This window comes from Bipolaris victoriae (assembly GCF_000527765.1).
Source record: "Bipolaris victoriae FI3 unplaced genomic scaffold scaffold_6, whole genome shotgun sequence".
NCBI classification, from domain to species: Eukaryota; Fungi; Ascomycota; class Dothideomycetes; order Pleosporales; family Pleosporaceae; genus Bipolaris; species Bipolaris victoriae.
Window position 1 is genome coordinate 64,313 of NW_014575386.1, and position 16,040 is coordinate 80,352.

General features: G+C 54.0%; 5 protein-coding genes across 5 annotated transcripts; 3 read left to right on the forward strand and 2 right to left on the reverse strand.

The window, feature by feature from the left end:
- Positions 1-161: 161 nt before the first annotated feature.
- On the forward strand, positions 162-1,507 carry COCVIDRAFT_86853 (hypothetical protein; the record flags this gene model as incomplete). Its single annotated transcript, XM_014705819.1, has 2 exons — positions 162-1,209; positions 1,269-1,507. The coding sequence occupies 2 exons, from the start codon at positions 162-164 to the stop codon at positions 1,505-1,507; spliced, it is 1,287 nt and encodes a 428-aa protein (XP_014561305.1).
- Positions 1,508-2,154: 647 nt separating this feature from the next.
- Positions 2,155-3,827, reverse strand: COCVIDRAFT_86687 (hypothetical protein; the record flags this gene model as incomplete). Its single annotated transcript, XM_014705820.1, has 2 exons — positions 2,155-3,528; positions 3,663-3,827. The coding sequence occupies 2 exons, from the start codon at positions 3,825-3,827 to the stop codon at positions 2,155-2,157; spliced, it is 1,539 nt and encodes a 512-aa protein (XP_014561306.1).
- A 1,580-nt stretch (positions 3,828-5,407) lies between these two features.
- Positions 5,408-6,334, reverse strand: COCVIDRAFT_86741 (hypothetical protein; the record flags this gene model as incomplete). The annotated part of the gene is made up of 1 exon (XM_014705821.1): positions 5,408-6,334. The coding sequence occupies one exon, from the start codon at positions 6,332-6,334 to the stop codon at positions 5,408-5,410; it is 927 nt and encodes a 308-aa protein (XP_014561307.1).
- Positions 6,335-12,079: 5,745 nt separating this feature from the next.
- Positions 12,080-12,259, forward strand: COCVIDRAFT_86954 (hypothetical protein; the record flags this gene model as incomplete). The annotated part of the gene is made up of 1 exon (XM_014705822.1): positions 12,080-12,259. A coding segment is annotated over one exon (180 nt), but the record flags the coding sequence as incomplete, so codon positions are not given.
- Positions 12,260-14,585: 2,326 nt separating this feature from the next.
- Positions 14,586-15,341, forward strand: COCVIDRAFT_12029 (hypothetical protein; the record flags this gene model as incomplete). The annotated part of the gene is made up of 1 exon (XM_014705754.1): positions 14,586-15,341. One exon carries the CDS (start codon positions 14,586-14,588, stop codon positions 15,339-15,341), a length of 756 nt encoding a protein of 251 aa, XP_014561240.1.
- Positions 15,342-16,040: the final 699 nt, after the last annotated feature.

A 16,040-nucleotide genomic window follows, 5' to 3' on the forward strand; every position in this document is an offset into this window, starting at 1 on the left:
TCTCCAGCCCACCTGCTTGGGTACGGCAGTTTTACTTTCCGACATCTCCCGCGTTCTCCAACTGCCCCAGATTGTGCGCTTTCCTAATCCGGAGGACTAGCCACACCCACGCATGTGTTGACCGTCGTTATCACTCCCAGCCGCGCCAGCTAGGATCAGCCATGGATGCTTTCCCATACATCCCACCACATCTCAAATATGCTGGCCTATCCAAGCAAGAAAGAGATAGAAATGCCGCTGCAGAAAAAGGACGTGACAGCACCAAGGCCAGCGTCACCTTCTTGAGCCAGGCCAATTCCCCGGGGACCAATTTGTCGCAAGCGGATCCTCTCAACACCGCAAGGAGACACAGCACCATGAGCACCCGCAGCTACCCAACACCATTTCCCGGAGGCATGGAGACCACGGAAGATGATGACCTTCCCCCGTTTCCGGAGCCGGAGGTATCTTCACTGGCCCTCGATACTAAACCTGGCGCACAGATACATTACACATATTACCCTGCCTCAAAGCCGCAGGGCAATCACCCCAACCCGTTTTCCCAGACGCTTGTCGTCTTTCTCAACGGGGCCATGATGCCACGAAGCTCCTGGGACGCTGCAATACGCAGCTTCCTGGAAAAACGAATCACAGGCCGACTACCGTATCCAGGGTTACTAAGCTACGATCGATATGGTCAAGGGGAGTCTGACCCAGACCCCGACGACCCTCACCCCCCGCCCTCACACGGCCATGACGCCATTTCAGCCGTCAAAGCGCTCAAGCAATTTACCCTACAAATTTGGCGCGAACACCTCGATATCAACAAGCCAACCCACTACCCCTGTCTGATCTTTGTCTGCAACAGTCTAGGCTGCGCCCTTGCCCGCCTGTTCGCCCAATGCTACCCAGGCACCGTTTCTGGCCTCCTCTTTCTCGACAGCATAATTGCGAATTCCGACTACCAGGAGTTCTGGCCAGACCCAGATGCTCCAGACTTTGATCCCCACATGCTCCCTGACGACGTGACAGCCGATCAGGTCCGCGCTATGAGGGAAAAGTACAGGAGCATGTTTCACCCGGAGGTACCGAGTCCCGAGGGTCTTTCACGCAGGAACCTGGCTAAACTGCTGCCGGATGCTGGGGCCCCGAAACTAGAGGGGTATCTGGGTCGAGGCCCTTATTTGACGGTTGTGGGTCATGATTGGGAGACGTTTGCTGAGCAGTCTTGTATGTTTTCCACCCCCATCACATGTCTGTTATACAGGCTAATCTTAAAATCATAACAGCCAACCCTCCCCTCAACACTCCCAAAGCCCTCACAATGGCGTATGCGAACCCGGCATGGCGCCGCTACAACGAGGAGCTATGCCGCATCACCGAGGAAGGCAAGGCCATTGGCCCCATTACCGCGGTCCGCTGCGGCCACTTTATCCAAAGAGACGATCCACGCTTTGTCAGCGACGAAATGGTGAGTTTACTGGATAGAGTGGTGAATCGGGTGCAGCAGGTGAGCAAGCGAGATTGAGAATCGATGGTACGAAGATGGGATCGTGGTAATAAGTGTACATACGTAATATATCATAAGAGAAGAGAAGGAACAAGTAGGAAACAGAGTCCCACATAGGGAATGAGGTGAATTTCATGTGTTTCCATCATAGGGCATATATACGTATATTTGCGTGAACAACAACATCTACTATACAAAAGTTCCCTTTCCCTTGGAAAAAAAAGAAAAGGAAGAAAGAAACAAGTTCAAAATCAAAAACTCAAAAAAGCCGCCCATATTTACAAAAAAGACCCATATCCATAGCTAAGCTAGTCGCATCATCATCAAGCTAGCCCCGGAAGATTCCCCCAAAAAAAGATACAAAGCCAGTTTCCCTATCTCCCCCGAAAGACCCACGTAGCTAACCCCTCTCTTCACATGTGCCTGATTTCCTCATGTAATATTTCATCTGCAGGCACATGACGGAGCAAGCAAGAACCATTTCATCGGGAGGAAAATCGGACACCGAGGTCCTCGTAAGCCTGGAATGTGCGCCTCGTGATAAGGCGCCAACCCGAACTGTGTGGCCCCCCCCCTCACCTAAAAAAACTACTTTAAAAACGGGGGGAGTTAAGAAAAGTCATAGTAGGGGATTTAATGCCGAGAAAAAAAAAGCTTGTCACATGTCAAAAGTCGTCCATATCACCCATGAAGCTATCCACATCGCCGGTATCGCGGCCGCGGTGTCTCGCATGTGGGACATCATCGTGCTCAAACATTTCTTCGTCGTCATCGTCGATATCGTCGTCGTGGTGATCACCATGCTCGTCTTCCTCTTCTTCAACCCGTTCCTCTAGCAACCTTCTCTTTTCCGCTTCGCTGAGACCCGCTTTACTCGCTGCTTCCATGCGCACACGCAACGGGCGGTTCTGCATGTAGCTTTCCATGTAGCTTGCGCCGAGGCTGCTCGGGTAGCCATAGCTGCCTGCTTGATCCACATCAGCGACGCCTGAGCCGTGCAGACCGCCGACATAGGTGTCGAAATCTTGGTCTTGATCTGCAATGCCATCGCTTTCGAGCTCCGTGGTTGCGACTGCTGAGTTGGGGAAGATTGGATTGGGACCAGCGGTTTCGGGGATTGAGTGGGGCGGTTGAGTAGGCGAAGGGTCGAGGAAGGTGCGCGATGCGGTTTGTGCGGTCCCAAAGGGTATGCTTGGTGAGCGTGGCGAATGAAGCGGTGGCGAGTGCTCGGTTGCAATGGCTACGGGTGTTGGCGTCTGAGACTCTGTCAAGGCCTTGTTGGCGGACCGGATGGCGTTGGCCATTGGGAGGGGAAGGCTGTGGTGTACGGCATCCTGGTTCTCAATGTAAACTGGACTCTCCGATGTAAGGCGCGGATCAATCATGTCGTCAAGCGAGGCAATGGAATTGGAGGCTGATGTTGTTTCGCTGCTGGGCGAGGTGAGCAATGGCTCGTCGACAGTGTCCGAGGGATGGACCGTCTGGCCATCAATGACTAGACTGACTCTCTTGCGCGGTGTTTTGGCCTTGTCTTTGTGTCGCAGTGCCGACTTCTTCATTGTCGAGCGTTTGGACTTCTTGGCTGCTTCGGTTGGCTGCTTCTCCCTCGTCAGCATGCCCAAGGCTGGGTTCTCCATGTCCTTGTTGTCCTTCCTCTGCTTCCGGCCTTCTTTACTCTGCTCAGCATCTCTTGACGCTCCTGCTACGGGCGTGCCTGCTACGCTGTTTGCGCCGTAGGCAGTGTCTGGCTTTGGCGTCGGTCTCTTTCTCTTCTCTGGCGAACTGTCGCGTGCGTCGAGCAGTGGCAGAAAGACGGGCGTGACTAAACCGTAGAGCTCCTGCTCTCTCTTGTGCACCTTTGTGTGCTTCTTCTGCTTAGTTCTTTCCTCGGGCTCGGGCGCCTTTGCGTGGGGCGGCGAGTGCGCAGAGGGCTCCTGCGGTGCTGATGAGGGAGCAGTGTCCTCAGCATTACTCGCACAAGTTTTCTGGGCAGAACTTAATTGCTGAGGGCATTGCATTGAGCGGTACTGGTCTATAAGCTAGGCCGGAATCAGTCCTCAACAGCACTCTGACAAACATGGACAGGGCGCGAAACAGTGGAAAAGCCGCCGGCGGAAAGGGAAAAAAAGGAAAGGCAAAGGCGTAGTGGTGGTATTAATAGTCAAGGACATACCTGGTGGCCATAGTCGCGCAGTTCGTCCTGCTTTGACTTGATATAGTCGTTGATGTCCTGCTGCAGCTGCTGCCTTCTGAGCTCGACGCTGCGGGCGAGGGTGTCCAATTGCTCCTTGGTGAAGCCTGGAACCTCGGCCAGGCTCGGGTCGGATTGAAGAAGCATGGACTGGGCGGTGGACGAGGGAGTCTTCTGATCGGCCGGGAGATTCCGCTTTGGGCGTGCGGTGGGCAGGATTTGCAGCCTTGAGCGTGTAGCAGGCTTTGGCGACACTGGATCGTCTGCACCTGGGCAGTGTCAGTGTCAGTGGGAGGCATTGCCTGGGGGCAGAGGCAGCACAGGCGGTCCATTGTCGCATTTGGCAGTGGGAATGGCATACCTTGTGTCGGCGAGTGACGCATTCGCCTAGCGGCGATTGGCTGGGTCCAGGCGGTCACAGGGCTCAACGGCTATACCGTACCTTGGACTGATCTTACCCCCAGGCAACGGGCAATGGGCAACTGACCAGCAGAGGGTGGCACAGCCAGCAGCGGCGGCGGCGGCAGTCAATTGCGTGCTTCAGCTGGCGCCGGCAAGGAAAACGGCAAAATCTCTGTTGTCGCGCGGTGTCATGAGGGGGCCCAAGTTGGAAACTGAACGCTTTCTACTAATTATCGAACAGCCGCCAGACCTCATACGAGGCATAGTGCGGTGGGGCACCTCGCCCAAACGCGCAGAGATCAACGCTTCTAGAAGGACTGTAGCCTTTGTGCTGACGCCCTTCACCACCCCAACCCACACGCCCTGCTGCTGCTACGCAACGAGTGCCTGCAACAGCCTGTCCGTATATCCAAATACCTATACACAGGTCTGCTCGCGTCAGGGCAGGCCGGGAATCCGCCATGGTCGCTACCGACGCCTTGTGTATGCGCCCCCCTGTGCACTAGCATGTCAAGCGTGCATGGCTTTCCTCATCCGGTTATCCCCCAAGCCAAGTTACTCCCATTTACACCGATCAATCTCTCCGGCCTCTGAACTCTGGTTTGCCAGATCTCTCGAGGCCCTGCTTGGTGTTCCCGATATTCGGTTTACACAAATGCACCAGTGCTGACAAGCAGAGGGAACCCACTTCAGCGGAGAGACAAGCCATGTGTCTAGACCCACTTCACATGCTCGCAATGAGTTATCTGCAGCAGTGGCTGTGATAAGTGCGGGGAGGATAGAGAGACACTGCATGATTGGATGCTAGACCTCTTGTTGGGAACAATGTCTGAACTTTGTTGGAACTTTGTAGTCGAATAGCTATTCGCGTCTGACCTGTTGAGCGCGCTCTACATAATACACATATATACATACGTCCTCCTGGACCAGTGATAGGGTGTCTCAACGCCTGTTTCCCGTGCCTCTGACGATATGCTCTCGACAATATCGCTATGCCTATATTCGATCGATGCGCGAACCATGTGCTTAGCTGTACTACGCGTGGATCGAACAGTCGGTGTTCTCCACCACTAGTGCATAGCTTGAAACACCCTGAAGCCAACGCTGGCGGCATTGCTTGGTTCGTTGACATGGACTAAAAGCAGCGCCGTTGCTCACCACGGCGTGACCAACGAACTCTGTGGCGTTGGAAGCGGAAAGTACCACCGGTACACTAGACAGGCAAGCCGAGGCTCAGGTCAGAATGGCAGCTCCGCCGCCGCACCGTGCCGCACCTGACTCTTTGGCATTCACCTTCTCCTGCTCTATTCTCGTCCACCACGTACTCAGTCGCCGCCTTCCTCCTCCTTTGCCTTCTCTTCCGCCTCGGCCTTCTTCTTGTCTTCCCACTTCTGTTTCTTCTCTAGAAGCTTTTGTAGGTTCTTTGCCCCGTTAAAGACTCCATATGTCTTTGCACTGCACGCTGCACATGTCGGGTCCTTTCGATATCGCTTCAAAGCGCATGCTTCGCAGAAGTAGTGTCCACACTTTGTGATGATAGGCGTCTTGTACGGTTTTTTGCAGATGATGCAGGCGAACGGTATCTTTTCCAAAAGTGCCAGGTCGATGCCGTCTTCGTCTTTTTCTTGGGCGTCACGGTTGGCCGACGCGACAACGGTGCCACTAGGCTTCTTGCCCTTAGTGGACATTTCCCACTCGCGATCAAGCTTCCAGCCTGCTGCGTAGTCTTCACGAGCGTGCAGAAACTTGCAGTTGTCGCCAAAACCACAGAAACCCGTCTGCTTGTAGTCCTTGCACACATCTGGCGTGTAGTCGGTAACCGTGATTGTTCGAATGTTGGTGGATGCTTTGACAGGCCCTACTTGGCGCGTCGGCGCGTCGGGGTTCTTTTCGATGAGCGAAGAGGGCTTCGTGCGCGTACTGCCCAACAGGTTCTTGGAGCTGAGAGCATCGTCGGTCTTTTCCTCGTACCAGTTGGACTGCTTTGTCGCATCGTTGCTTGCTTCGATTACCGCAGAGGTGTTGGCGGCGTATTGTGTTGTGCCTTCAATGGACGTGTTCGTCTTCTGGTCTACGGTAGAAGCTTTGAGGGCGTTGTCGTTGACCTTTCGCCGCTTCACTACACGGCCGTCGTCGCCTTCTGCGTCGGAACCGGATGAGAAGTCTGAATCAGACTGCGGTGGCGGAGGCGCGACTTTGCGAGGCGCGGCCTTGGCTCCTCGTTTCTTGAACTTGACGACGGGCGCATCCATGGCGATTGTGGAGGTGGGTAGGGGTGTGGCTGGGTGTGCAATGGGTGTGCAAGGTGAGCGGCGAGGTGAGCAGAAAGTCAGAGGCAGGCTGTGGCTGAGAAATCGAGAATCACGTGACGGGATCTGGGGTAGTGGCGCAGGTAGCAGGAGCCGGGAGGCGAGCGGGAGATAGTCCGGGCATACCCAGGCCGGACTTGACCAGCCATGTGACCGCTAGGCCAATCACGTGGAGATGCGCTCACCATGATGCTGATCCGACCGAGTTGATGAGTCGGCTTGAGCGCGGGACGTTTGGCGCACATAGTTTGTAGGTAGTGGATAGGCAGGTGTGGTGATGGTGAAGCCTCCGAGTGCATAGTTACCCACTGACTAACCATAATCAGTCCTGGGATGCCGCATCATTGGGACTCGGATCGGGGCTGCCAGCCTCCCGTGCAAAGGGGCGCATGTGTGTATTGCAAATACATGAGGTAGTAGTAGTAGTAGTAGTATATACATGAACGTGCTAGATATTTACACAGGCCACGATTGCATTATGCGCGCACCGAGGCGGAGATTCGGCAACCCCTATCTGGCATGCCACGGTACCCCTACTGCGGGAGAAGAGGCCGCCGCAGTCGTGGGGTATGTAAGTAGTTAAGTAAGTAAATGGGGGGTGCGTATTGTGACGCAGGTGGTGCCAGCGGAGTCCGAGCAGAGGCCAAGGGGAACTGGTGAATGGATGACTGGATACATGTAAACACCTGTCTGTGCCGCCTGTGAATGGCTGCCGTGCCAGGGGGAGCCGCACAGCAGCGGTGGGGACTCGGTGTGCTCTGCTGCAGTTGGATGGATATACACATGCATGTGCCTGGGCGAGGGTGGAGAGGCCTCAGCTACTACTGCCCTCTGCCGCTAGCGCTGTTGATGCTGTGGATGCCGCGCTGCCTCGTTCGCCATAGCCTGCCCTGACGTGCACGGCCGCTTCATTTCGCTCGTCGACACACCACACCCTCCGCCTCTGCTGAACCTCACTCCTCTGTCGCCTTTGTCGCCTCCGTCGCCCCTCCAGCCCGTTCGGCATTCCCTTGTTTCTTTTTTCGTTACCCTTCGCCGTCGCTGCGCCCAGCGATGCGCATTTGCTTCTTTTCTATAGTGTGACCGAAACGCGATCCAGTGCCAGCAGCCGCAGCCGTGTCTCGAGTCGGCTTTGTGCGCGTCGCCCTCGACCAAGCCCTTTGTGCATTCCGACCTCGCCTCGACCAAGTGACGCTCCCTGTCGCTCTCGTCTCCAGCACACCATCACCACCGCTGCCGCCACTCGTCGCCGGATCCACGTCCCTTGTCTGCTCCTTAATTATACCTTTTTCCACAACCTCTACTCCATTATCTAAAAACTACATAAAAAAACTTATTCCCTACGCGTCGTTACCCCAACACTTCCCCCCTGGGCAATGGGACAATAGGAAAACGGGCCTTCGCGACTACTAATGACCGCAGCAAACCCTCCGCCGGGCGCCTTGCCGGTGGAGCACCTCAATGGAGCAGATCCCTTTCTCGCGCCCCCGCAGGATGGCCAGAGGCGATACTCGGCCTTCGACAATTCGCAGTTCTCCCTTTACGTAAACGGATCGCCTGCCCAAGCCAAGCGCGCTCTCGAAGCACACTTGGCAGAGACAACTCGCAGGCTGCAGGAGACATCCCACCTCGGCAATGCTCTTGTCCAACAGCGGAAGGAACTCGAAGACAGGCTGCAGGAAGTGGAACAGCAGCAAGAGGAGAATGATATTGGCGAGGATCTGCGCCACAGGCTGACTGAGCTGGAGAAGGAGTTTAACGAGGTCGGACGGGAGACGGCTCGCGTCTTCCTCCCCAAATCCCGCGTTCCGAGCGGAGAGACTGACGCTGCAACCGGCGGCTCAGTCTACTCGAGCGAAGCCCTCCAGTCGCCTACCAAAGTCAGCGTTCCGTCGCGGAAGCAGAAGAACCAACCGCCCAGTCGCATCAACGATATCGCGCTAGCAACCGAAATCTCGACGTCTCTGCTTTCCCAGCTCAAGGAGCTCCAGGCTGTTCTACTTGAGAAGGATGAGGCCCTCAAGGCAGCCGACCTGGATAGGTCCCAACTCGAAATCGAGGTCGAGGGCTTGTCGCAGCGCTTACGAACCCTGGACGAGAGTGAGTCGCGGCTAAAGGATGTCAACTGGAGTCTTGAAACACAAATTCGTGAGTCTGAGGTACAGTCCAAGTCAGCGGCAGACAAGGAGCACCGTCTCAACCATGCATTGGATCTCGCACGCACAGAAAGGTCAACCTTGGAAAGGGAACTGGAGGAGTTGAAGCAGATGTACACAAAGCTCAATGACGACCACATCAACAAGATCAAGCAGCACGAGACAGAACTTTCCATTCTTCGCCGCAATGTGGCCATGACCGAGACCGAAAAGGGTGCAATGCAGCGTAAAATGGAGGAGCTCACAGCCAAGAACCAGCAGCTCGCACAAGCAATTGCCTGGCGTGCAAGGTCCGAAGAGCGTGGTCGCTCTGAAGATTCCTCGCAAGACGACAGCTTTGTGGAACGACAATCGGGAACTCCAGAGCACTCGCCTGCTCCCTCACCGAGCAAGGCTACTCCCCGCCACGGCATGCTCGAGACCGAGACATTGAAGCACTCCCTTCAACACGCCCACCGTATGATCCAGCAACTCAAGAACAACATTCACCGTGAAAAGACCGAGAAGATCGAGCTCAAGCGAGTGTTGCAAGATACCCGTGATGAATTGGACACAGCCCGCGCTCAAGTTGCACCTGGCAGCGCTAGCAAGAGAAGGAGAAGCGAAAAGGACATCTTTAAGAAGCCTCCTCGACCAGATCGACTTGGCGCTCTGCGTAGTGGCACCCAGGAGATCATTGAGGATGACGAGTGGGAAGAGGAGGAAGGCATGCCAGCTACACCTAGTCGACAACCGCACCTCTCTGTCTCTACATCTCGAATCTTCTCCAGCGGAAACAAATCTGCCACAGAGACAAGCGCGTTCGAAGGGTTTGAGACCGCTAACGAGACATCGGATGCTGCTTTCGAGACTGCAAACGAACGTGACGGCATGGCAACCGAGTCGGACGCTTTCCAAACAGGGGCAGAGACACTTGATGGAGACAGCAGTGATCAGTTAACCGAAACTGAGGCCAGGCCTCCTAAGCTGAGCGAGCGTCGTAGTCGACCCTCGCTCTCAAGTCGGGGTCGTGCTGCCTCCTACCAGAGCACGGCATCTACGTCTGGCGATGACTTCAGTGAGCCGGATTTCAGGACACCTTTGCACCATCAAAATTCTCGTATCCGATTGAGGCCAAGCAGTTCTCGCAGGTCAACACCCAAGTCAACACCCAAGATCGGCTCGGGCTTGTTCGCTAGTACACCTCCTGCATCTAGGGATTCTCCTGCAAGCTACATCAGCAGTAGCAACGAGAATACGCCTGCTCAAGGCAAGAGTCTGTTTGCGGAGCTGAATGACTTGAGTGACGATGACGGCAGCTCTGTTGAAGGTACTGTCGAAGGCACACCAAGCCGCTCTAGTATTATACACTCGCGTCAGTCGTCAACGGATGCACTGCGAAGGACCATCACTGCTATGCCCAGGCCACTTATGGTAGACTCTGGTACCATGACCGAACGAGATATCCCTGAGCCCATCACCATTTCCTCAATTTCTAGTCAGGATACTCAACCACAGGCCATCCGCATGCCGGTCCTTCAGTTGTCTTCTTTGCGTTCAAACGACACAAACCCGCAGGCCCCGCGCCCACAAGACCTCCAAGTGTCTTCAATTTCTTCGCAAGGTACAGAGCCAAATCAGGTGCTTCCACCAACGCTTCGTCTCTCTAGCGTTTCTGGAAACGCAACCAGTCCTCGTGCACCACAGCTGCCTCAGTTGGCTGTATCCTCCTTGTCTGCCCAAGGGACCGAGCCGCAAGCTCCCTTGGTACCATTGTCAGCATATTCTTCTTTGCGTTCGCTAGACACTTCACCACGTGCTGCACCCATCACACCTTTGAACATGTCATCGGTGTCTGCCCACACAACAGAGCCTCGACATGCTCTTCCAGCGCCTCTTGGCCTGTCGAGTTTCTCGTCTCAGGCCACGGAGCCCCGACATGCTCCTCTACAGCCTCTCGGATTGTCAGACTTCTCTTCTGAGGGTACAGAGCCTCGACATGCTCTTTCACAACCTCTTGGGCTGTCCGGCTTTTCGTCAGCGGGTACGGAGCCTCGACAATCTACTCCACCACCTCTTGCCCTGTCAGATTTCTCATCTCAAGGCACTGAGCCCGTCTCACCACACGTGCGAGAGCCTGTCGTTGCTTCGTTGGACGTTTCTTCCATATCCCACCAGGCTACTGAGCCAAAGGAAACCAATAACTCGAAGCTTCTAGCTCCATTACAGCTGTTGAGATCGGCCATATCAACTCAGTCAACAGAGCCTGTAGAAAGAACCGAGTTTGTTGCTGAGGCTCTCAGGTCCGTATCGACTTCTGGAGAGGCTGCCCCAGTACAACCCCAGCAGGCACCTCAAACACAAGAGCATCAGTCGCTGCAACTGTCAAAGGTGGCTGCTCACGCAACTGAGCCAAGAGATGCGTCGCACAAGCAGACACCTCTGCAGATATCAGCCCTGGTGTCTAACGGAATCGCACCCAAGGATGCGCCCCGCACACCACTTTCAGCGTTTTCGACAACGTTGACCCAAGCCACAGAACCGCGAACGCCCAGCCGAGAGAGACAACAGTTTTCTGAAATCTGCTCGCACGCTGCTACCGCGCCTGTTGCACCACGACTACCGCACATGCAGCTGTCGAACTTTTCGGTCCAGTCCACGGACCCTGTCGAGACGCCCAAGCCAGCTCCACAGCAGCTTTCATCATTGTCTTTCGAGACATCACAGCCTGTGGAGCCTTCAAGACCAGCTCTGTCATCTTTCTCTGGTCTCTTGTCAAAGGCGACCGAACCAATGGCGCCAAAGACACCAGCTTCTATGGGTCTCTCAAGCGTAGAATCGCAAGTCACAGATCCTGTCAAGCCGGCACAGCATGCGCCATCGCAACTCTCAACCGTTGACACTGTCGAAACAGAACCCGTCTCGCCAATTCTTCCTTTGGAATCTGTCCTCAACGTGTCCAACGTACAAACAATCCACGATACTCAGCCTGAGTCGCCAACGCTTCCAGCGTTCCTCCCAAGTCCCACAAGCAGGCCATCCACAGCGAACAGAGAGCAAGCCCCTGTCATGAGCTTGTCATCTGTTGCAACTCAAGGTATTGAACCAGTGGTGCCGTCAAGACCTGTGACTGCACACAGGGACACTCCACCTCTCTCACTATCGACCATTAGTCAAACTGAGACGACTGAGAACAAGCAGCCATCAGTGCCCAAGATCAACTACTTTGCTGCCAGTCCAACTACGAGCAAGGATGCCTCAATCGACATGCTTCCTTCATCGGATGATAGCCGAGAGACACGCGCACCCCTTGCACCCATAAGCGCCAATATTCCTGTTAAGAAAAGTCAAATACAAATGACTGACGGAGGAACTCAGACTATGGTATCTGCCGAGCAGATTGACAAGTTACTCCTTGCTCGAAGTCAATTACGGAGCGGCACGGCGGTCGTAGAAGGGTCAGAGAAAACCCTTTCATCTCCTGGATCACCTAGGAAGTCAACACCCGATCCTCTCCGAACTCCAAAACGTCCTAGCAGCTCTGGAAGCGTGCGTTCGCGCCTGGAGACGCCTCCCCCACTACCACGGGACCACAAAGAAGTCATCGCTGCTGCATCGCTCAGACCCATGTCTCCTGGATCAATGGGACCGCCCTCACTCCCTGCCTCAGCTTACAAGAAACGACCGCAAACGCCAACCATCAAGACAAGCAACAGCAATCTCACTCCCATGACAGGCGGTACTACTCCACGTGTGCGTCGTCCGTCGCAGCGAAGCGGCGCGTCTTCGCCTCTCAGCCACCGATCGTCGTTGTCTTCGTTCACTTCGGAGATTGATCAACGCTTCAATATACCTGGAGGCCCATCGTTTGCTCCAGGTGGACTAGCTGCCGGTGCCACAGACCCGCGGATGATTCAAGCCATTACTCAGACCATGATTGGCGAGTACCTATGGAAGTATACCCGCAAGACTGGCCGTGAAGGCATGTCTGAAAACCGACATCGACGCTTCTTCTGGATCCATCCTTACACAAGGACCTTGTACTGGAGTGACCGCGATCCTCAGAGTGCCGATAAATCGACCTTGAAAGCTAAGAGTGTAGCTATTGAATCTGTCCAAGAGGTCGACGACCCCAACCCTCTCCCTCCCGGGCTCCACCAAAAGAGTTTACTCGTCATCACGCCGGGCAGGTCAATGAAGTTTACTGCGACTACGGGTCAGAGACACGAGACCTGGTTTAATGCTCTGAACTATTTGTGCCAGCGTGTTGAAGACGTTGAAGAAAAGTCTTCGCCAGTGTCAGAGCATAGGCCTACAACTGCTGAGGAAATTCAAGACGAGTTCAACGGCGGATATAGAAGCTCCTCGCGCCAAACCGGTCGATCAAGAGCTTCAGTGATGTCGTACGCTACTAGGCGCGCATCATCTCGCGAACCTGGCCAAGTACCCACGATCCGACAATCAAACTATTCTCAGCAACGCGCACTTTCAACCGAGGCACCGGCTCATGGCTCTGTCGCGAGTAGATTCACTAGCATGCTCCGACCAAGCGCCTCGGCCATGCGAGGATCTTTCTCCAGCCGGCGAAGCAGCAAGGCAAATGCGCCGGAGACGACAATGTATGAAGAGCCAAGCGCTTCTCACCTGGATCTTAGTCGCGATATCCACGAGCACTTGGAGCAAGATGAAGACTTCATGCCCAATGTTCGAGCGTGCTGTGATGGTAAGTGCCTCCCCTCCTATACAACCGTCATATATGAGCTAACGTTTGCAAAGGTAAACACGATGTTGGACATCTTCATCAACACTCGATCAGAGGTCGATACGTCAAGGCCTCTAGTTCGCGGCCCTCGCTCTTCGGTTCCATGAGCTCGCGGGCTCAGTCTCGAGCTGAGTCGCGCACAGAATCGCGCACCGAGTCTCGGACCGAGTCACGTACAGAGATGCGCAACGAACAACTCCGCCACCAAACCGAGATGGAGGCAGCAAACTACTCAGCTGGTGCATAAAACTCTATTCACTACCTATAACCCATTCCTAAGCATTACACGGTTCGCTTTTGCGAGCTTGCACTAGTCATATGATTTGACTGACATTCTTTATTTTCCTAGCATTCTGTATAACTCGTGGGAGTCGGTCCCTTTTTCCTATGTCTATCTCTGTCCGTTTTGCGGCTTTTGGACGTTACAGTTCGATCTGGATTCGCATCAAACAACAAATAAACCTCGAGTGGTCGCTGCAGGAGCCTAGAGCATGGCTTTGGGCGGTGAAGCATTGCCTGTCCGATTTGCGCAGCGTGCTTGAGTGGGGATGGAGCTGTACACTGAGACGACCTAACGCTTCTCCTTCGCACTAGGCTCCGACTTCGCTGTGTTTGTCGGGGCGTGTTTCCATATAGCTTGTAACTAGACCCTTCATTCTCTCCTCACTCTGGAGTTGTCAAGTTTCGCATGTTTGATCTAGCAGCATATCGGAGTTGGATAATGCTTGATAGGTGGTGATAGAACTACTGTGACGGCGAATGGCTAGAACGATGGGGGCCAATGAAGAAAGACGTAAATTGAAACATGTGTCCTGGCTCGTGACCACGTGGAGAGAGACGGCGTTTTAATTATTTACTATTCTTGATGCGCGTGACGGCGCCCGAGCGGGCATGCTCGCATCATGTTCATGCAGGACGCAGGTCGCAAAGACGGTATTCTCCGGGGGGCAAAATGCCAAGAATCTGCGTCACCGCTAAACTGAAGTAGTAGACCGAACTTTCGCTCCTGGCCAGACGCGAGGCCCATTCGTCTATTCCCTCCTTTACAACCATACAAAATCAATCGCGCATCCCATTTCCTTGTTCCACCTTCGTTTCAGCAACTGCGGGCAGCTTCCGGTATACCTATAATACACTTTTGACCTCTCTAATCACACCTACGCAAACACGCCAAAGCGCGACCCAGCGCACGACACCATCTCGCACGACTTCAAAGACGACGACGACAGCAACGCCGCGCAACGACAACGGCAAAACTTCCTTCGACTAAAAACGATATCAGCACACAACCGCAACCATGGCGCGTAACTCTGAAAAGGCACATTCGATGCTGTTCCGCTTTCGCGCGGCGCAGGCTGCCGAAGCGGGAATCATTGACATTTCGCGCACGCGCCGCCCCAAGCTCATCACGTCGGTCAACTCGATTCCCGTGTGTGAAAAATGGCGTGGCCAGGTTCTCAAGGAGATCTCGCGCAAAGTCACAAAGATCCAGGACGAGGCGCTCTCGGATTACCAGATTCGCGATCTCAACGATGAGATCAACAAACTTATGCGAGAGAAACACATGTGGGAGAGCCAGATCAGGTCGTTAGGAGGGCCCAACTACATGCGAGGCGGAAGAGTGTTAGATGAGGAAGGGCGTGAGGTGCCTGGAGGTGGCAAGGGGTACAGGTATTTTGGGCGAGCCAAAGAGTTACCAGGTGTCAAGGAGCTCTTTGAAAGACAGAGTCGCCCAGAGGATGATATGGACAAAGGACGCGAAAAGAGGAGCGAGCTTAGGCAAAAGGTGGATGCGGGTTATTATGGCTACAATCTGGACGAGGAAGATGGCACGCTCTTAGCATACGAGAAAGCAAAGGAGCGCGAGGCCTGGGACAACTTCATGTTACTGGGCGATGAACTGGACGAGAAAGCGAGCAGAGTGCAAAAAGAATGGATCGAACTACCAGGCGACGCGGGCGACGGTGTACGATGGCGAGTACCTACCCTCGACGAGGTCAATAACGAGCTTGTCGAGCGCAGGAGGAGGAAGCTCCTTGAGAAGTTGGGATGATTGGACGATTGGCATATTGACACGCCCTCTCTTTTTTTATCCTCCTGCAGAATCATTCTGAGAGGCTGAGAGCGCGAAGAGAAATCGGGTTAAACTGTACAACACCAGATTGCAGCATTAGTTTTTGGTTTTGGTTTTCTTTTCCTCCAACCGACAATCCTCTTTTTTTTCTGCGTACCCTTCTTCGAGGCTAGAAGAAGAAAGGAAGAGAGAAAAAAAAGGATCAAAGACCGATATACCCTTTTTCGTTTCTTTTTTGATTTGGGCTGAACAATTCGGCCTATCAACAACTTTATAAAGCTCACATGTATATCAGTATCATTGGCGGACGAGCAAGAGCGAGTCTGGAGCTAGAGTGTATGAATCAAGACGTTTTTATAGAAGAAACAAGATTTGGTGTTTTTTTGTAAGGCAAGGTGCTTTTAGAATGTGGAAAGAGGCGAGCTTCGTATCTACATGTTCGCTGCGTGACGGTGGAAGGACTTAGGGTATCTCATTTGTTCTTGTAGAGTTCTTCTTACAGCAAGCCAGCCACCCCGTTGCTTGTGCACTTTTTCCAGATTCTGCGCGTGCTGCATGGTGTTTCCCTTGACACAGGCATTCAACCTCATTGCGCGTTTAGTTTTTCCTCTTTCCTCCGCTCCAATCCACCTTCCTAGCACATAGAATAAAAGCTTCTTCCCTCTACCCTCTGACAAC